Raw genomic sequence first — 22722 nt, forward strand, 5'->3', positions numbered from 1 at the left:
AAGTGAACTGAAAAACTAAAAGCTAAAAGCTAAAAGTTTTTTTTTAGTCTTACTAAAGAGATTCCTGGTCATATAGTTGATGTACTCAAATGCTAATAGAAAAAGAGGAAGTGGTGACGTTATGTGGCCGGTGAGTGGTGACGCTGACAACCCATGCGTGTCTCCTTTGGGGTTCCCTCCTACCCATGACAATCTGTTCACTACATTTTCTTGCTTGCCAATTCGAAAGTCCCACAGAAGGGATGTCACACTCACACATTATAATTTCTAGTATTTATTTCTTCTAAAATAAGAACAATGAAAAAATAAATCAATGGAACAAATCAAACTCACATAATATTCCGAATTAAACATATAATGGTTTTGTTACTATTTTTTTAATCTATCTGATTGTGATTGGATTACATAAAAAAAAAAGCCATAAACAATTAACTTTCTTTGTCGTTTACGCATTAATTATTTTGTTGCCGTTAAAAAATATATTTTTTTTATAAAAAAGGAAATTTCGAACGAGTAATATTTTCCGGTTCAATTTACAAAAACACAACAATGAAAAAAAGTTGAAAAAAAGGGGAAAAAACGTGGGAAGATTACTAAACAGATCTGCGTCACAACACAGTTCCATTTCACCGTGCACAATTTCAATTCACCGTTGAATCAATCTTCTTCCGACGAAGAAGCTACCGGGAATAACAATCCGAATGGCTCCGATTCCGCCTGAGAACGGCGTGGATGGAGACGATGAACGAGAAGAAGAGGAGGATGAGGAAGATGAAGAGGAAGACGAAGATGAAGAAGTTGAAGATGACGAAGAAGAACCGAGACTCAAGTATCAGAGAATGGGAGGTAGCGTGCCTTCGTTGTTGGCTGCTGATGCGGCATCGTGTGTGGCGGTTGCCGAGAGAATGATCGCACTTGGTACTCATGCTGGTACCATTCATATCCTTGATTTTCTCGGAAATCAGGTCAGTTAGCATTAGCTTGATGCTCTTTGTTGTTTATCGAATTTTGTTTGCGAATTGTGATGTTATTGCTCAAACTGATGCTGTTTAGATCAAATTTGAAGCAGGAATCAATCAAATCAAAGTATGTTTAGATTGAGAAAAATTACCGTGTTTTCATTTCGTAGTTTACTGAATAGTAAAGTTTTGGAAAATTAGGTTTAATTGTGTAATTAGTAATGAAAATTTGAAATTAAAATTTGAAGAAAGTTGCTTCTAGAATCATAGTGAGATTGAACCGAGGCACTTGTTTTAATTGACATTATCTTTTAGTGAGTGTCAGGAATTTCTGATATTGGTTTGTTTGTGTTGACTACGTGCATGTTTGGTTTGGCTTTTGGAAATACCAAAAGCAATTCTAGAGGTGTAGAATTTAATTCCGGATGATTTTAAGATGTTTGGTTAAGCAAAAGTAGAATTGATTCTGTCTCCAGAATTGATTATACTTGAAGCTAGAATTTGTAGCTTCTGCCTCCAGAATTGATTCTGGATGATTTTTACACTGTAATTTATTGTTCAACTTACTTTTAGATAAATGTATCCAAACATAAATCAGTTGTGCTAAACTCAATTCTGATAAAATCAATTCTGCTAGAATCAATTTTGTCCACCGTCAATCCAAACACACTGTGTTTGGTTTGGCTTTGGAAGAGGCAAAAGCAATCTAGAGGTTCAGAATTGATTATGAAGTGATTTTGAGGTGTTTGGTTTTTCTAAAGTAGAATTGATTCTACTTGAAGCTAAAATTTGTAGCTTTTGAGTTTAAGCGTGATTTTGCCACTGAAATTTACTGTTCAACTTACTTTTACATAAATGTATTCAAACATAAATCAATTATGCTAAACTCAATTCTGTGCACCGCTAATCCAAACTCACAGGTAGTAGTGTGGTGGATTGTAGCTGTTGTTATAGGATAGCCAATCACTTACCTGTTCTGATCAATGACTTAGGAAGCTGTTTTGTTTGTTTTAACAAAGGGAGCTGTTTCTGATCAGTGACTTTGTTGCAGGTGAAAGAATTCTCTGCCCATGCTTCTGTTGTGAATGACCTTAGCTTTGACCTTGAAGGGGAATATATTGGAAGCTGTTCTGATGACGGATCGGTTGTTATAAACAGCCTTTTTACTGATGAGTTAATGAAATTTGAGTACCATCGTCCCATGAAGGCAATTGCTTTGGATCCTGATTACGCAAGGAAAGTGTCTAGGAGGTTTATTGCTGGTGGTTTAGCTGGTAATTTATATTTAAATTCGAAGAAATGGTTGGGCTATCGGGACCAGGTTTGTAAAATTATTGTAACTCTTAGCAGCACATGTGTTCTGGATGGTATTTTTGGTTTGTTAACTATAAAATACCCTGTCCTCCTTCCAAAAAAAGGTTTTGCACTCTGGTGAAGGTTCAATACATTCTGTGAAGTGGAGAGCAAATCTTGTTGCTTGGGCCAATGATGCAGGAGTGAAGGTTTATGATACTGCAAATGACCGGAGAATAACATTTATCGAAAGACCACGAGGGTGTCCACACCCTGAGCTTTTGCTTCCTCACTTGGTTTGGCAGGTTAGTCAAATATCTATGCAGGCATGCTATTGGGCTATGTTTGCTTTTCAAGCTGTGTTCACTTGAAGACTTGTTCTATCACTTTGATGTTGGAACAACGACAATGTCGTTGTTTAATTTGTTTTTGTTCCATTTCTTGATGAAACTACTGAACTTAATATTCTTCCATCACTTATTAGGATGATACCGTCTTAGTTATTGGCTGGGGAACATCGATCAAAATTGCCTCAATTAAGACAAATCACCATAAAGCCACTAATGGGGCATACAGGCAAGTTCCTTTGCTTGGTATGACCCAGGTTGATATTGTGGCATCTTTTCAAACCAGCTATTTCATCTCAGGACTTGCCCCATTTGGTGATTCTTTGGTTGTTCTAGCTTATATTCCTGGAGAAGAAGATGGGGATAAGGATTTTAGTAGCTCAGCTCCTTCGCGACAGGTATTTATATTCCTTGCAAATGGTGAAATTATATAGTTTTCTCATGCTGTCCTTGCACCTGCTATAATGTAAATCCTCCCCTTCCTATATTATAAGCTACAACTAGTTTTCTTTGTTCAATCTTCTGTTTTACCTTAAATTAAATGAAGGATCTTCCTCTGGGCGTTTTAATTTAAAGAGGTCATTTCCTGGTCATAAGTACTTGGACATACTGGTGATTTGAAATTAATTTATTTGTCTGTTTGAGGAATTAAAACAATGAACTGGCTCAATTGGACTTTTTCATTTGCTTCATTAGGTTCGATAAGTGACCACACCAAACCAGCATAATGTTGCTTCCCGAAATTAGTTATTTCAGCACAAACTTAATATGTTATGCCTAGAAGCCAGGAAATTGCTGTTGCATTTGTCAAAAATAAAATATATACTGTGTTTTATATAAGGAATGAGAAGTTAGGTAGTTCTTTCTTATACTGCTTTCTTCACTAAATTTGGAAACTGACCCTGTTCTAACCTGGAGTAAACAAATTTGAACAGGGCAATGCACAAAGACCTGAAGTAAGAGTGGTAACATGGAGTAATGACGAACTTTCAACAGATGCTTTACCAGTACATGGGTTTGAGCATTACAAGGCAAATGACTATTCTCTTGCTCATGCTCCCTTCTCAGGTAAACATTTTTTTATTGTTGATTATGATTTATTGATTAAAAAATGAATCAAAACGTACTCGGTTATGGTGAATCCACTGCGTTATTCTTTGTATACTGATATCAGTATGGTATCACTACACGTGGCAAATCGTTGTTATTCAGCAGCTACAAAGTAGCAGAATTGGAGCAAATCATTATTATTCCATAATACACTATTTACTACAAAATGTTATCAAACAACACCTATTATAGAGGTCTTATAACGCTGTAGAGTAGCGTAATTTGAACGAACTGTTATTTTCCCCATCAACAACGCTGCCTTTCTAGCAACCTATTTTACATTAAACATTCTGTCCCTAAGATCTTAAGACCTGTATGGTTCAAGAAAATTGTCTGTTTCTCGTTTTATGCTTTCACTAGTATTTACCATAGTCCTACTCTGTTTCCGAAGATAAAAAGTGTTCTTTCAAACCAAATAGGTCCTTAATTTCCTGTGAGTGCGTCTTTTTCAATCTTGTACATGAACCATCGTCTTCTCGGGGCTTGGACCGCTGTGCTGTGCGTTTTTCCTAATATACACCATAATAATAGGTAGTTTCCTACATGCATGTTGAGTTTGGATAGTATGCATAGCAAATGTTGTTTTTCATTCAAATGTAGGTAGCAGTTATGCTGGTGGTCAGTGGGCTGCAGGCGATGAACCACTATACTATATTGTATCCCCAAAGGATGTGGTTATTGCAAAGCCAAGGTTAATTTCAAGTTCTTTATCCTATTATATTTTTATGCATAAGAGAAGAACAATGAAGAACATACTTCAATGAATGGACATCATGCTTCAACGAATAATTAAAATAATTGAAGTGTGTTCTTCAGCTTAAACTTGTTAAAAAAGTTTCTGGAATTTTCTAATATGGCTAAAATGTTCTACTTTTATTAGAAGCTTTTCTACATATTGAAAAAACAGCGTAAAATTTGTATAGCAGTTGATGCATTTTGATAATCAGGGATACTGAAGATCATATTTCATGGCTTCTTCAACATGGATGTCATGAAAAAGCTTTAGCTGTAGTTGAATCTGGTCAGGGACGCAGTGAACTACTTGATGAGGTATTTAATTTTAACTTTATCCTAATTCAATTTATTTTCTGAATTTTATGATTATTAGTATTTAAGATAGTTATTAATATATATTGGGTAATTTTTATTTAATTTTTTACGGAAACAGTATATTGGATAATTGTATGACAAGTATTGGAATAAGGGCATGCTTATATGCATATGGAGGCACTGTTTATGCTGATTGCATAATGTGAAGGGCTGAAGGAGCTTCAATTATTTTGTTTCTCAATAGCCTGTTAATCTGCCGTCGTGTACTTTGCTATCAATAACAATGTATGCAGACACTCAAGATCTAAGCTCAAAGAAAAATAAAATGAAAACTTTAGTATTTTTCTATTTAGTGAATTGACATTGCATTATATATAGTTATTAATCCCCTCTGCTTACATTGATAGAAAAATTTAAATCTGATTTGGTCAGTATAGAAACATGATGTACCTTTTTCTTTCATTGACAATTTTTCCAAGCTTATATTTTGATGCTACTGGTTACTGTTATGTTTCTTATGGTTTAGCCTTTTTAAGTTGTGGATACCTTGTCCTCTCATCTATTACCTTCCTACATCCTCTGTGATATTTTGTAATAAAAACACTGTATTAAAGTATATTGTGTATTATGTGGGTAGCTCTTAAGGCAGAGGGAGTCACTCCCTTTCAGTAATGCGCTTCTATTCTTTTGATTTTTTCTATTTCTTTATTTACAGTGTCTTCAGGCTCCTAACATTATCGATATATTGTTTCTTTCTAGCTAATTTCTTAATTTGAGTATAATGATTGTTAAGTGTTTCACTTTCCTCGTATTTTTGCAGGTGGGATCTAGGTACCTTGATCATCTGATTGTAGAAAGAAAGTATGGTGAAGCAGCTTCTTTATGTCCCAAGTTACTGCGAGGATCAGCTTCGGCATGGGAGAGGTACTGCATAAGGCATTAACATTATTTGTAATCGGTTGGGGGGTTCATATTTTGTAATTGAGTGTTAAATGAACCATTTTCATCAGATGGGTCTTCCACTTTGCACATCTACGTCAACTCCCTGTTTTGGTTCCTTACATGCCTACCGAAAATCCCAGACTACGTGATACTGCTTATGAGGTTAGCTAAAACACACTGCTCTCTGTTACAATTAACATGTATGCGTAATTTATGTATTTAACAGACTAGGGATAGAACTCATCTATTATGCTTTTGATTCTACAGGTTGCTCTTGTTGCATTGGCTACAAATTCATCTTTCCATAAGGATCTCTTATCCACTGTAAAATCCTGGCCATCTGTAATCTATTCTGCACCACCTGTTATTTCAGCCATCGAACCACAACTTAATACTTCCTCCATGACTGACTCACTCAAAGAGGTTAATCCCGATTAATTATAATTGTATTTTGAACCCATCAACATTTTCCTTCTGTTAACATATTCTCATTCCATTGCAGGCATTAGCGGAGTTGTATGTAATTGATGGACAATATGAGAAAGCCTACTCATTGTATGCAGATGTAGGTGGTTTAATTAATTTTTATATTTTTTTTTTGGCATTTAAGAAGCAGTAACATTAATGTAATGTCATACAATTGCTTTCTACCAGAGTCCATTATTTATATTATTTTGGTTACTCGTTCACTTTCATTTTCTTACTTTTGTTTGAAATTTTCAGCTTATGAAGCCAGAAGTATTTGATTTTATTGATAAACATAACCTACATGATGCAATTCAAGAAAAGGTATAACTGCATTTTGTAACAGTTAAATTTTTTATCTATGTTTTTATATATTTCTAGATCTTACTGTGTCCAAACTCATATTTAATGTATCTGTTGGCATTGAATCTTAAGCTCCTGAAGAGTTTTCTTACCAAGCATTACTGAAGCATATTACGATTTGGTTTTCCATGTTTACCGTATCTTTTGATATATTGAGTACATATGGCAAAATGGATAAACCAACAAAGACCCATACCTGATTCGAGAATTGGTTGATTTAGATTTGAACATTCTCAGACTATTTATAGAGGGAAATAGTTGTTTAATTACATTCTTGACTTTGAATACAAGCTCAGTTTTTTCTTGTATTTGTTTTCATTTCTTTGTACGATCATTGGGTTATAATTTGTTAAATCTCTGCCTGGTCAGGTTGTCCAACTGATGATGCTAGATTGCAAGCGTGCAGTTCCTTTGTTTATACAGAATAGGGAATTAATAAGTTCACCTGAGGTTGTGAAGCAACTTCTGAATGCCGATAACAAGTCTGATTGCAGATATTTTTTACATTTATATCTCCATTCACTATTTGAAGTAAATCCACATGCTGGGAGAGATTTCCATGATATGCAGGTAGGTTTTGTTTCTTTAATTTGCAAGCATCCTTTGTTATGGTATATACTACTGTATTTATATAATATCTTTATTCACAATGGATGAAAGCCATTTTATATCATTGAGTTCCTTTACTGCCTTGTTTTTCTTATAAAAAATTAAGTTACAATCCTCAGTATGTGACAGCTCTAGTTTGAGTTTCATTATGGTCCATGACAAAACTACATAATGCTTGACAAGAAGATATATGACTCAGGTTCTTGATTATGTATATACCTAGATATTTTGTCACGTGGAAACTACTTTTCAATTTTATTCTATTTTATCAATAACCTATTCCCTTTTAGACAGTTTTATAATTTATTCTGTCAAAGTAATAATAGTAATTATAAATTATGCTTTTTTTTTTATAAGCAATGGGATTATATTACTAGAATACAAGGGGTACTCACCCACATACATTAGAGGACATTACATGAGAAAATCCAATGGATTTGCAGACCAGAAAAAGAAAGAAACTATAAGGCCCCTTAGATTTATTCTGGATAACAAGCCAAAACCATGATAACTATTTAATTTCATCAACAACCTCACTAACATGGAAGATATCATTTTTAAACAATATGACATTCCTTTTGCACCACAGCACCCAACAAGTAGCCAACCAAATGACAAATTTTTTGTTTGAGGGAATTCTACTACCCACACAATCCCAGAACCACGAAACATGCTCCAGTATTCGGGTACTTAGACACCGCGGAGCACCAATCCACGACAAAACTTTGGCCCACACTGCTAACGACCGCGGGCAGAAGAAAAAAAATGGTCCAAATTTTCATCGTTGTTGAAACAAAACACGCATACCTTGTCATTAGTGCACACTACGACACCCCTCTTTGACTGTTCATCTTTAGCCGCAATACGACAGACATCTCCACCCAAACACCTGAGTTTTTGACGGTACCGAGGATTTTCAAGTACGAGCATTAGCCTCCTTCAATTCCACACGCAAGCTATTTCATATATCTAGAGCCATTACGATGTTATAACCCTCCTTCACTGAATACTTACCTTCAGACCCCATGAACCATATGAACCTATCCTCAATATTCAATGTTGGGCCAATATTTGACAGTAACAATTCCAACTCTAACCATTATAAATTATGCTTTATTTGGCATTCCGGATTTCTGGTTGTATAAGACAAGTTTTCCTGTCCGGATTTTGTGTTGTGTGTTTCTTTGCTGAAGTCAATTGAATGTCCTGTCAAGTGAGTACTCTCCCAAAACTTAACCTATTTGGTGAAGGCTCATTGCATCTCCTGTGCACTTCCTCATGCAAGAGCTCTTCAGGCTTAAAGTGTAAAATAACGGACAATATTAAGAGTTATAATGTAATATTGTATTATTAGGGCTTGGCCCACTTGTCTCTTTCTACAGACAGAAAGTCGAAAACACTTTTACCTTGTTATGGAGTATAACATTTTATTGTCTTATTAGGAGAATCTTTGAAATTGAACATTTTAGTAGAAAAATTAGCATATGCTGTGCCTGCTGAAAATCATTACATAGCTAATTGACATGTTTGTTAAGAATTTCATATGGTGTAGGTACAACTGGAGGGGAGTGTTGAAATATTTTGTATTTTACATATTGACTCACTTCTAAGGAGACCTACATTGGATGAGATATGGACTAAACATCTGCTTATAAATGGAGACATTCTTCATCTTACAAGTCGGTTTTGAAAAGATGCGTTATGCCTATTATTAGAATCTAAAATGAGTTCAGAGCTATCCAAGATCGTTTGGTCATCTGTCTTCAGGTCACTCCTATTGGGCCAACTTAAGTCACACTCGAGATGTTCAGTCTTGAGCGTGATGGGGTGTGTTAAGAGTCTCACATTTTGAATGAGATATGACTTGAAAATGTGTTTATATATGAGGACAATTTTCACCTTACAAGCAAGGTTGTCAAGATCGAGATCTTGCATAAGATTGGGAAAGGGTTGCAAGATTGTAAAACATAAGATTGTAACTGACCCTACCCAGTGATTTTTGCAAGACCGAGAGGGATAGCAAGATAGGAAAATATAAGATCGTAACAAAAATCGCGAGATGCTACTAAAGCAAAAAAATAATACTATATATACGGGGAAATGACACTCATATTCTTTAGACATGAATGATTGTATTTTTATTTTCTACGCGAAACACTTGTTAGACATTCCGAACATATTTGGCCCATTACTTGGTTTACCACAAGCCCATTATTTAAAACTGACACTACAAGTGAAATGATTATTCTCTCAACCTTAAATCTAAAACTTCATCATTTTAAAAGGCGTGAATTCACCGCCATCAAACCGTAATTGTTGTGACTTTGCATCTTGTCAAACGCTGATCATGGTTGGAGCTGTCTAGGATTGCACAAAATCAATGATGTCACAAGTTTATGATTTTGCAACAATCTTACTACAGTTCACGATTCTGCTTAAGATTGGGATTGTTGGGTGAGTGAGATCTTAACATATTAAGATTTTAAGATCTAAATCTTGACAATGATGCTTACAAGCCGGTTTTGTAAGAACGAGTTGCGCTCAATATAAAAATATAACTATCTTTTCGCCGCAACAATATTCTGGCCGTGCTATAGTACTACGACTACCACTACAGTTCCTGTTGTCATTTCTGTCCTGCCGTGTGCATTCACTGTGATGCATCCCATGCTTCTTTTCTTGCCAACACATTTCTCTTCTCATCATCCTGCTGTAATTTAACCAGTTGTGTCTTTCTCTGATTAGACCCATCCCTGACAATCACCAAATCCACCTTCAAAATCCTCCGGCAAGTGCACCCGTCTTTGCTAGTCACATCCAACGGCACTACAGCTTTTTTGTCTGCAGCTGAAGTCATGTTTTTTATTTTCAATCGATCTTCCCATTGTAAAAACTAACAAATCATGTCAATCAACATTTACTGTAATTATTTTTTGTGCTGTTACTATGCATCTTCTGCAGCTAAACATGAGAGAAATGGTTTACATACGTTGCATGCAACTAAATATTTCTTTTCTAGCATGCATAATACTTTCTGTTGAATGTGCATAGGTAGAACTCTATGCGGACTATGATCCCAAGATGCTGCTACCTTTCCTTCGCAGCAGTCAACACTATACCCTTGAGAAGGTGATGAATCTATGACTAACTTTGCCAATTATATGCTCGCATGCCTCTAAATAAAACTCTTAGTTTTTTTTCAGGCTTATGAAATTTGCATCAAAAGAGACTTAATGAAGGAGCAAGTTTTCATCTTAGGAAGAATGGGAAATGCAAAAAAAGCCCTAGCTGTTATTATAAACAAATTGGGGGACATAGAGGAGGTATTTTATCTTATTTGATAATTGTTTTTGGTTTTGAGTAACATCTTAATGTTGAATCCTAATTTCAGGGATTTTAAAATTAAGTTTGAAGTGTTCATATTTTTGCACAGGCTGTAGAGTTTGTTACCATGCAGCATGATGATGAACTCTGGGAAGAACTAATCAAGCAATGTCTTCACAAACCTGAGATGGTATATCAGGATAATTTTAAATGTATATTTAGTATGCGGATAAATTACGTAATAATGATAAAACATTATGGTGTAATTTCATCTTGTAGCCGACCTACTTAGTGAGATAAAATTTGGTTGTTGTTGTTGCTTTAATAAAAGTGGTTTTGTTTTTCTGAAAAAATACCACCAGTTTGGGAGCTAATCTTTTACTTTTTATTCTGTTTTTCTAACGAGAAAACTATTGTTTAAATTTTAAAAAAAACTGGAACATCTTTTGTGTTTTCTGACTTTGTCTGTTTTTCAAATATGCGGTGGAAACATCTTTTAGAAACAACACTTGAAGATTATACTGCTATTTCTCTTCATTATGTTCTCCCTTCTCTATATTTTTGTGCTCTTGAACAAAATGAACATAATCGTTCTGTTTTATTATGTTTGGTCCTCTCTTTTTATTGTATTTTAGTGAACCCAAACTACATCACTTCCCTGTACCAACCATGGAATAAAACTCAGTTATTGTCTGTCCTGTTCAAACCTTTTTACTAAATCCTGCTGAGATATTAGCCGGATTTATTTTCCTTTATCTGCTCTATTGAAGTTGATAGTTGTGTGGTTGGAGTTTGTTTTTAAATCCCACGTTGTTGAATGTATAAATATGTGAGGGCAACCTCACTCTTTAAGCTAGCTTTTGGGGTTGAGATCCAAACATATTTAACATGCTCAATAATCGAGGGATTTTGAATTGCTTGGTTAGTCTCCAAAGCAATTCAAAACAATCTTAGTCACAATTTCAAGGAATACATGGAAAAATGATTTCATTGTAACACATGAAAAAATGATTTCTTTATTTTTATTCAAATTGTGTTGTAATATCTCCTTTAAAGACGTTTAGATTGCCAAAAATAAAGAGAAGCAACAAACCCTGTATTTGCTTATTTTGTATGCATATTTTTTCTCATCATGTTTTGGTTCTTGTAATTAACAGGTGGGCATACTATTGGAACACACCGTTGGAAATCTCGACCCCCTCTACATTGTAAATAAGGTGCCCAACGGGTTGGAAATACCCCGGTAGGTGATAAGTGTGATTTAACAGAACAATCATTATATTATCAAATTATTTAATATTTTAAATTTTAATTAATTACTTGGGAAATAAATGCCTTTCTCACTATTCTGGTTATATCTCTGCATGTTGTTCACTGCTTTAATTTTAACTGATTACTTGGATAGTCAAATCATTATAGCTTCAAGTTCCAGATATACTCGGTAACATTATTTTCTTTTCTGACTAATTTTTCTTTCGGTATTTCTAATAGGCTTAGGGATCGGCTAGTTAAAATTATCACTGATTACAGGACAGAAACATCCCTCAGACATGGATGCAATGATATCCTTAAGGTGCTTCCCCCCTCCCTTTCACCTTTACAATGTAAAACGGAAAATTATTTGATCTCAATAATTTGATAGAATAAAATATCTAACTGGGTTTCTGTTTGAAATAGGCGGACTGTGTCAATCTTTTAATTAAGTATCACAAAGAGGCAAAGCATGGAATTTCTTTAGGTAATGAAGGAGATGAGCCAAGAGTTAATACGAGTGATCATCGTGCCTCTCAGGCATTTGAGAAATCCCTAAGAACCATGGAGATGAAGTCGAAGACTAGGGGAGGTGGAAGATGTTGTATATGTTTTGATCCATTTGCTATACAGAATGTATCAGTCATTGTTTTCTTTTGCTGTCATGGTTATCACACAACATGTCTCACAGATTCATACTACACTAATAGTATCACAAAAGAGACGGAAACCACTTCCCATGAGGCAGTAACGTATGATGATTACAATGGTTATGCGGATGATGCCAGTGATGAAAATGAAGAAGAAACCAAGTTGGATGGCCCTCGTATGCGTTGTATTTTATGTACTACTGCTGCTGGTTGACCGTGTTTGTGTGTACCCACAACTTGTGTTAGCATGGTTGATATTTTTGTTTATAGTTCCATGCACATGTGGTTTCGTTTGGCCTTAATTTTTGTATAAATATAATCAGTTTTTTTGGGTTTCGGTATGTTATCTTGAATTGTGGCATGTTCTCCTTTTTACTTGAAATGCTAGGTTCCTTTCAAATTTCAGTTGTGGCATGTTATAGTAACACACATAGCAGTGTGGTTTAAACCAGACCCCTCTAGCTGGCCGGTTCAATTGGGAACTACACCCGCCGCCCTTCGATCATCATAGCAGTTCAGTCTGAGTGTAATTATTGAGATCTAAGAATTTCCGGATGTTATATTTTTATGTATTTTTTTATATAATATTCATTATTGGTATCATAGAGTTGTATGGATCAAATATGCTCTTACTATACATTACACTAAATAATTTCCAGATTTTTTAGTGACTTTTTATGTATGGGAAAAAAAGCTGTTCAGATTGTGTTATTTCGTTCTCTTTCACCTTAAAGTTTGTAATATGTTATCTTGAGATTAAATCTAGGTCTAATTAATAGCAACATTGTTTATTTTCCTCTTGTTCATTATCTATTACCATTATTTGACTATGGTGTTGGTAGTGTTCATGATCTATTTCTTAGTATTCTACTGCCAGAAATCTGTTTGTTGAGAACTCACTTTTAATTGCTATACTTTTTTTGGAGTTTATGGAAGAGCAAATTATCTTATTGTGGGATGAAGTTGTTGAACCTAGCACTAATTGTCTCTAGGGGCTCCTCGCTCATAAAGAATTGGTGTGCTGTTCAACATATTCAAGGTGGATCTCGTGCTCAACAAGTAGTGGAAGAGGGGTGATGCAAGCCTCGGGCAGGTCGACATTGAAGCATCTAATTAAACAGAGGAAGCCCAGATGACACATACGATGTCTCAAATTTGGGGAGAAATTAAACGGAGGAAGTCAAGTGTCCATCTTTACCATTCAATCATTTTTTAACTTTATAACCTGTAATTTAATTAAATCAAGAATTGGGATTGCACCAGACAAAAAATTGAGTGTAGGCATCTTTTATCTTCTATGTTAAGAAAGTAAAAAGTAATGGGGGACGATTGTGGACCACTTCAAATGCCCAATTTCAAAAATAGGGCAATAAATTCGAGCTTGAAAATGGCGCGTTTAAGCAGTTAAGTGCACATCTTTTTCAAATACTTTGGATTGTTAATTGGAAATAATTCTAAATTGTTATTTACTTGAAAATCAGTGGTTGATGCAGTGCACAAAAGATTGTCTAAGTGGGATAATAAAAACCACTAAATGGCAGAAGGGTCGTTTTTATCAAATCAGTCTTGTCTTCTCTTCCAGTATATTATCTCTCCTTCTTCAAAACTCCTTCAAGTATAATCTCTTCTATTGAGTGTTTGTTTAAACAATTTTTTTTTTGGAACAAGAGTAAGCTAGATAATAAGGTTAATTGAGTTAGTTTAGATAAGATCGGTAAAGATATAAGCGTTGAGGACCGGGGATTAAGAATCTAAAATTGTTTAATAGAGCTAGCCGGAAAATGATTTTGGAGATTTAAAATTGAAAATAACTACTTATGGTTTAAAATTTTAACTTGTAAACATGGGAACTCCTTAGAATTTAATAGAGAAAATATGAAAAAGGATCCATATGGTGGAGGGACTTGGCTTCCCTCTATAGTGAAGAGTGGGGAAGAGTTAATTGGTTCAAAGATAAATTAGAGCTAGTAGGAGGTTTAGGTTGGTTTTGGGGTGGATCAAAACCGCTACATAGTTAAAGAAGTGTTCAAGGAATTGATTGAAGGGAATGAGGCCAATGATTTCCCCCTTTTGTAATTTGATTTGGTAGTTACTTTTGTATATGCAAGTATTCGACCAAAATTAGTAGTTACTTTTATAGTTCTCTTTAAAAAAGAAAAGCATTATGCTTAGTCAATAGAAAGTGAATACATAATTATCTTTAAAACTGTAGTCATCGGTGAAATTAGTCTATGACTTCTATAAATTAGAGATAAATACAAATCTAATCTATTAAACGCAATTGTTAGAGAAGATAATGTAACACGCTAATTATTGACGTGACATGTCCTTATAGATAAAGTGACACGATTTCAAATCATTTGACACAATTTTTTAATCAAATTTTGACTAAGTTCAAAATAGACAGGAAAACAACTCCTAGTCTTTTAGTCCATAAATTAACTTGTATTAAATCTCAATATTTATTATAATTTAAATAAAAATTAATAAAAAAAAATCAAATACAAACACGCAAAAGGTCATGTATAAACGGATTTGTAGTAGGGATAAAAGAATTAACATAAAATTTTATACAAATTAAATATCAAAAACTATTTACAGGGTTCAAATAAATTTTCAATTGTTTTAATTTTTTTTTATATTATTTAATTCTTAAACTAGAATTATCGTTCTTGAGTTTTTATGCAACGATGCAAGCTATTATGATGCGTTGCCTATGATAGACCTAGAAGGTTATTATTCCAACGCGCAAGTCAATATATGAATACAGGGGATAGAGTGAATTATCAATATAATCATTCCTTTTTGTTGCTATGTGCCTTACATATAATGAGTGACAATTGGGTCTATGCAGAGTTAGACACGTGTCGGTCTAGAACATTTGCCCCTAAAACTTGTCGTGGCGTGATGCACAAATAGTCATCCAAAAAATTGAGTTGGGTAACTTTAGTCGGGATCTTGTGTTGAGAAGTGGAAGAGATTTGGAGATAACTGCATTAAATAAATGTTAGTCTAATCATCGAGACGTTTCACAAGTTTTTCTTCACGCATGGTCTTAGGTTCATAAGTTAGGTGTGACGCTTCTCCATAGGGTCCTCAAGTGTACTTAAGTGTCATAACATTTTTGAGGTGTAATTTTGACTGTTGATTTTTCATTCTGTAACAGTAATTCAATTCATCTAGCTCCATTATATGAAGGTTGTCTTGGCCTTTCAGATATTTTTTCTTTCCCTCTCATAACTAAAATCTTACATTTCTTTGGAAACCCTTTCTTCTTCTCCCGAGCTCTGGCGATTTCTAATTTTGTCATCCTTCCCTCTTATTTGGGTCCATTGTTCCTGGTTCATCCTCATTCTCAAGTTTCTCTTACTCTTAATTATTTCTTTGTTTCATTTCTTACTCATTTACCATTTCTAGTCAAATTCCCTTACATTTATTATTTAAAGTTCTTATATTCACTAGGGAAAACATAGAAAATATTCTTAAAATCATAATGAATGGGCCTGATGGCGGAGATTTACTAGTATTAACAATATATGAGAATCTAGATGTCCCGAATGTTGATCCCTTATAAATTAATGACCACAATCCCAACCTTATTATACTTAGTGATAACTTTGGATCTTGATGGGGTTCGATAGAGAGTGGTGATGAACCCCTCAATGCTTATACCAAGGGATGTACTTACGAATATTCTAAATAAGATGGATATGGGAACTCTAGCAATCGCAATTTAAGGGAGGTGGTTACCCATCTTGCTTCCTCCATCGGGTCATATAAAGATCTGAATATGGTTATAACGACTCAAGATAAGCGATAAGCTCTCTATTTTGCCACTAATTTTAAGACGACACATGGACGAGACCCTATCGACATAAAGATTAGGGATCATCTTACTTTTATAAGCAATAATGCAGTTTCTGATCAAGATTACCTTTTCCATTATACCTAAGAAGAAATGGTTCAATGAGGACACACGTGTTTAATGGAGTTGGTGGATGCTTGCATGTAACGCTAGGTGGACCCTAAACTGGTGGGGATGATTTCTTACTTCTATAATGTTGAGAAAATACAATAGGCTTATGAAGAAGAAGGTATTTCCTCTGACTAGTCGATTTCACATGTTGGTAATGACAAGAGGATTTATAGCCTTTTTATGAATGCTTCATCCTCTTCAACGCATGTGTCTTTACTCGGATAAGGCCCAGGTTGCCCTTAGCATGTTTGGTGAGGGGATATTAAGACGTGTGAATATTACCCCTTCCCAGCTACACCCAACAGCCTAAGCATTTGTAAAAGTGTACCAATATTGATGTGAGTATCTGGGCAAAGAACCATCCCTTGGTCTCTTTTGTCATGCACCTCCAAGGATCCCCATTGTGTGCAGGTAATTCTTTCACTTTGCCAGACATCCAAGATGTTTGGCGTTTACATGGACAATTAGAAGAACTTAAAAGACTGATTCCTTCTGGTAACTCCTCAAACTCTAGAGGCACAATCAATATTTTGAAGGATTTCCAAAGGATAACTTATTCTAACCGACTCCTCTACATTGACGTTGACCAACTATAAAGAAAATGTATGAAAATACTGGGTATGGAGAAATTTTAGTCGGGATTTGTACGATCACACCGTCCCTTTTGAAAATATACACTAAAAAAGGTTCCAATGAAGGAAGATTTAATAGCCTCATGGAAACATCTGGGTTTCGAAGAATGTATGGTCCCAAATATGTTGGACCTTTTATGCATGAGAGGCAACTTATCAACACTCGGGTTATAGTGGATGTGGATGATGCACAGAAAAGGAAATAACATTTGGGTGAGTAAAGGAAATTTTCTTTTATACTTGCTTTTGATATTTCTATGATGTCCATTAATTTTCGTTATTCTTTTTGTAGATACCATGGTGTCTTTCAGGAGTATTTTATTGAGAGAAAAAGGCCTTGATGATGGTTGATGCGCCTCAGGCCCCTCTTTCTACTCCAGTTCCTTCTCAAACGGAGGTGGTGAGAGATCAGCCTACCGCAACAGCCAAGGCCTCGCCCACCACTGAGAACTAGCCGAATCCCTATGAGCAGGGTGAAAATATAGCAAAAGGTCTAATGATCAGCCTGTTGAGACAATCAATGGTAATAACAAGCGAGGTCAGGATAAAAATCTTGCTGAGGAATAAGGCCCAAATAAGAGATCAAAATCTTTTGGATCTGACTCTATGGGGATCACTTTTAGTTCTCCTAAAGTTACTCCTCTCAAGCTTCCGACGATCTTCCCTTCTTAGGTGCTTCGGTCCTCCCAAGTTTTCAAAATGTACAGGTAGAAAACAAAATTGTTAGGTTCACAACAAAATATCATTATAAAAGTTTGAAAAAATAAAAACTAATGTTAATATACAAAAACAAGAAATTAAAATACATAAATATACTATATTGATATTTGAGAAAATCAAAAATTTCACTCGAAACTAAATCATGAGAAAAAATGAAGTATCACGAGTACGGTACGTGTACCCGATACCAGTACTTCACCATTTTAGAAGTACCCATGCTTCATAGCATGAGAGTGATGGTTTTCCTCTTCTCTTCTAGGAAATTTGCCTCTTCTCTTATTGCCTCGGAGTTATCGTCTTCTGATAAGTGGGTGTGGCATCCTCTAGCTAAACTTTTATAATTTGAAGGGGATGATAAATTTGGTTCAGTAGGTTACCCACAAGGGAGTCTAACCAATTGTTGAATGCGGTGTAGTTCGGTATGCCCATAGGACGTGTGGGATCTCATCCGCTCAATTATCTTTGGCCGCATCAAGTCTTCTATTTATCCCTTTAAAGACCACTCGATTTGCCACCTTTGCCTGCCCGCTGGTATGCGGATGTGAAGGGGAGAAAAAAAATTGTCATCATTAAAACTAAGAAGATATTGGTTGGCTAGCATCTATGCTATCATAAGCTTCACCATCTCGGATCACTTATTTTATATATCCGCAAGCATATTCATATTCTTCACTTAGAGAAAATGTTATTCCAACTGACAATAATTTAATTGTCTAACAAGAGACAACTGAGAACATTATTAATGAAGAAATAATTGAACCAACTCAAGACATTGACACTAAACTAATTCAAAAACATGGACTCTAGTTTTATACCAGGACCAAGAAAGCATCATTTACTTCATGTGGATTTTCAAAACCAAGTACAATGCAAATGGAATATTTTTTAAAAGAAAAGCAAGGCTAATTGCAAAGAGGTTCCTGTTAACTAAGAAAAGGGTTTAGACAGAACTGTGTTGTTTTCATTATGATTTCTCATATAAATACAATATTATTTCCTAAACTATTGTATGTACATTTACAACTAATTATGCTAATTAAGAGAATAACTATTACAAATAAATGTACAATCTCAACAGAATTATTTCTAATAAGTAGCTAATGATTGGTAATGATTCTGTTGAGACCCCCCCTCAAATTGATGCTGGTAAATCTACAAGCATCAATTTTCCAAGTAGAAAATTGTGTCACTGACGTGTCAATACTTTAGTGAAAATGTCAGCTGTTTGAATTGATGTTGAGACATGTGGAAGATTGATGAATCTTCTATCATAGGCTTCTCGAATAGAGTGAAAATCAAGCACGATGTGTTTCGTCCGTTCATGGTAAACTAGATTTGCTGCTATCTGAATGGAATTGGTATTGTCAGCATGTAGCAGAGTTGGTTGTTGTTGAGAGAATCCAAGCTCAGTAAGAAGACCACACAACTATATTATTTCAGAACAAGTGGTAAACATTGCGCGATATTTTACTTCAGTGGATGACTTTGGGACTGAATCTTGTTTCTTACATTTCCATGAAATAGGAGCATTTCCTAGGAACATACACCAGTCAGTAGTAGATTTTCTTGTGTCTGGACATCCAGCCCAATCAGAATCGCTATATGCTTGGAGTTTGATTGATGAATCAACAGGAAAAAATAAACCACGCTTTGGAGTGCCAAGGAGTTATCTAATGATTCGTTGTAATGCTGATAGATGGAAATGTCATGGAGCTTGCATGAACTTACTAACTGTGTGTACAAAAAAAGAAATATTTGGGCGAGTGATAGTTACATAAATAAGACTTTCTACCAGTTTGCGATATTGAGTGGGATCATAAAGAAGGTCACCTTCATCTCTTTTATATTTAACATTAACTTCCATGGGAGTGTCTACCGGGGCTGCATTTGTGAGTCCAGCTAGTTGGACCAAGTCTTGAATATACTTTTGTTGATTTTAAAAACACCTTCATGATGATAATGCACCTCTAAACCAAATAAATAAGTGAGATGGCCCAGCTCTTTCATTTAAAAAGTTGAATGCAACAGGTGTTTGATTCTAGAAATACCATCTTGACCATAATCGGTCACGACAATGCATCCACATAGACAAGAAGCACCACGATGCCTTTAGGAGTTCTTTGTAGGAAATGAGATGGATCATACTGACTTTGAATGAATTCAAAACCAATTAGTGTCGATCGGAAATTTTAAAACCATACTTTTGGTGCCCGTTTCAATCCATATAAAAATCGTTTTAGTTTACAAACCGTATTAGGTGAAGGTGTAAGCATACCATTAGGAAGCTTGATGTAAACTTCTTCTTGAAGATCACCATAGAGAAATGCATTTTTGATATCCATTTGATGTAGTGGCCAAGCTTGTGACGTAGCAATAGCAAGAATAGTGCGTGTGAATGTCATCATGGCAACCAGAGCAAACGTCTCATCATTTTCTAGTCCATATCCTTTCTAATTTCCAAGCACAACTAAACGAGCCTTGTATCAATCTATGGATCCATCTGAACACAGCTTTATGGAGAACATTAACTTGCTGCCTAAAGGTTTAACAAACGAGGGACATGGCACTATATCCCAAGTTTGATTTTCTTCTAGGGCAAGAAGTTCTATTTCAATAGCTTTCTGCTAACAATCATTCTACATGGTCTGTTTATAAGATGAAGGAATAGGAATATAAGATAATGATGATGTCATGCAATTTACATACCTTTCTGGGGGTTTTCTATCGCGTGAGCTACGTCGTAGAGGAGCTGGTTCTGGTTCTTCTTCTATTGGACCAGCAACCAAGAAATTTTCTTGAGGGGGTCCAACTGTTGGTTGATTTTGAGTGGCAGTACAACGTCTTTTGTAGGTCAAGTGAGGTTTAGCAGATTGTTGACCTGAATGAGAGTTAGAAAATAGTGCCAAAATAGAAACTAGAGACATGACGAGATTATGATGTGATGCAAAAAAAAATATTTTTTTGGAAAATGACATTTCTAGATATATGAATCCTACGAAGGTTAGGATCATAACATAGAAATCCCTTTTGATGAGGAGAATATCCAAGAAAAACACATTCAACAGATTATGCAGTAAGCTTGTTGCATTCTTGTGGAGTAAGATGGACATAACACACACAACCAAAGATTCGAAGAGTATAGTAATTTGGTGCATGACCATATAACCGAATGAAAAGGGATTCATTACCTATTGATGGAGATGGCATTATTTTAATAGGATGGACAACGGTAAAAAAGGCTTCACACCAAAATCGTGAAGGCACATGAGACTCCAACAAAAGGGTAAGAACAACATCGAGCAAATGTTGGTTTTTTCTTTCCGCTACTCCATTTTGTTGTGGAGTTGAGGGCCAAAACCTTTGAGATACAATGCCATTGGATTGTAAAAATTCATGAAATGAGTGTGACATGTATTCCCCTCCATTGTCAGAGCAAAATATTTTTATTTTTGATGAAAATTGGGTCTGACCATAAGCATGAAAAAATTTGAAAGCATAAAAGACTTCATCTTTTGATAGCAAAAAATAGACCCATGTGAATCTACTATAATCATCAATAAAATTTACAAAATATTTGAAATTAGCATGAGATATAACTGGTGCCACGCCCCAAACATCACTATGGATGATATCAAAAACTCGCGTTACATTAGACTGATGTGTTGGAAAAGGTAGAATTTAACTTTTACCAAGCTTGCAAGGAATACAATAAAAATTAACAAAATTAAGAGATGGAATGTGTTTATTTCCAAGAAAACTAGATTTTAACATGTCATGATGTACATTTGGGCTTGGATGTCCAAGACGCTTATGCCACGCTTGGTAATCAACAATAGCATAATTACACGAAACTAAGGGCGGAGAAAGACTTGGAGGCAATGAAAACTGAATTGGGAAAAGACGTCCAACTTTAGGCCCCTTCGCAATTATCTTCCCTGATTGTTGGTCCTGCACAAGACAACCAGATTGTGAGAATTTTACTTGACAATCATTCTCGACTAATTGACCGACTAAACTGAGATTACTAGTGAGACCAGGCGAGACAAAAACATTTGTTAGAGATGAAGAAATATCACTGTGGCTGTGATAGGCAATTGATTTCCATCAACAGTATGTATCTTGAGATTTCTAAAATATTTTTTGATATTAGTAAGAAATTGGGCATTGCTGGTCATGTGGTTGGAGGCCCCCGAATCAAAGTACCAAGAGGAAGAAGGTTTACCTGAGAATCCTAGAGCAGAGAATGCTGAAACGATCATTTGTTAAACCATTTCAGGGGTCACCGTGGAAGTAGCAGTAGAAGAATTTTGTTGAACCGGTGCTGGATTGGCTGAATTGTTTGGAATAGATGAATCAACCGAGGCTGTAAAAGTTGTGACATTTCTCTTTGGTGGCCTTATTGGGTATTCCTTAAGAATATGTCCGTCTTTTTTGCAATAGTTGCAGAATTTTTTCGGCCAATTTGAAGCGTAACGTCCTAATTTCTTGCAACAGAAACATTGAACAACTCTCATGTCATGACTTCTTGATTTTCCCCGTGTTATGTAACGCCCCGATTATTTAATTATTTATCTAATTAAATATTATTATTTTTATTTTCAGAAATTATCGGTTGAGGAGTATATTTTGGTGAATAAGTGGCTATGTCGGCAAATGAATTATTATATCGATGGAATATTAATAAAAGTGATATTTTGATTTAATTGGAATTATTTATCTTATTGGATCTAAATTGGTTTGTGGAGAATAATAAAGAAGAGTTGTTATATGTTAAGCCCAATTAGAATATTAAATAGGGTTTTATAGATTGAGAAGAGGAGTGTTCTCATTTGGGAGAAAACAAGAGTAGAAGAGATGGAGACTATGTCTTGAAGGGGAGACTAGAAGCTTGGAGATTTTCATCCATGGTGTCAAATTGGAGATGCAATTGGAGACCCATTGAGTTGCTTCAATTGATAAGGTAAGGGCGGGGTTCTCTTCCTATAATGGGGCTTATGAACAATTGTATGTTAGGAATAAGAGATTTAGATT

The 22722-nt window shown here is 35.2% G+C and overlaps 1 protein-coding gene across 1 annotated transcript; it reads left to right on the plus strand.

Moving 5' to 3' along the window:
* The first annotated feature begins 511 nt into the window (after positions 1–511).
* Positions 512–13035, plus strand: LOC131635978 (vacuolar protein sorting-associated protein 41 homolog). Its single transcript, XM_058906613.1, has 19 exons — positions 512–965; positions 2011–2280; positions 2378–2557; positions 2737–2997; positions 3535–3667; positions 4310–4400; positions 4657–4759; positions 5580–5683; positions 5770–5863; positions 5969–6124; positions 6204–6266; positions 6425–6490; positions 6899–7099; positions 10190–10267; positions 10342–10461; positions 10572–10652; positions 11620–11705; positions 11954–12035; positions 12140–13035. The coding sequence occupies exons 1-19, from the start codon at positions 702–704 to the stop codon at positions 12575–12577; spliced, it is 2871 nt and encodes a 956-aa protein (XP_058762596.1). The 5' UTR covers positions 512–701; the 3' UTR covers positions 12578–13035.
* Positions 13036–22722: the final 9687 nt, after the last annotated feature.

Source organism: Vicia villosa, unplaced genomic scaffold (genome assembly GCF_029867415.1).
Source record: "Vicia villosa cultivar HV-30 ecotype Madison, WI unplaced genomic scaffold, Vvil1.0 ctg.001605F_1_1, whole genome shotgun sequence".
Classification (NCBI taxonomy): Eukaryota; Viridiplantae; Streptophyta; class Magnoliopsida; order Fabales; family Fabaceae; genus Vicia; species Vicia villosa.

Bases quoted from the DNA above. Each gene is read 5' to 3' on its own strand.
- LOC131635978 (XM_058906613.1), top strand. From the start codon at position 702: ATGGCTCCGATTCCGCCTGAGAACGGCGTGGATGGAGACGATGAACGA. The intron at 2,998-3,534 runs GTATTTATATTC...AAATTTGAACAG, and splicing joins GCTCAGCTCCTTCGCGACAG to GGCAATGCACAAAGACCTGA. The intron at 4,760-5,579 runs GTATTTAATTTT...GTATTTTTGCAG, and splicing joins GCAGTGAACTACTTGATGAG to GTGGGATCTAGGTACCTTGA.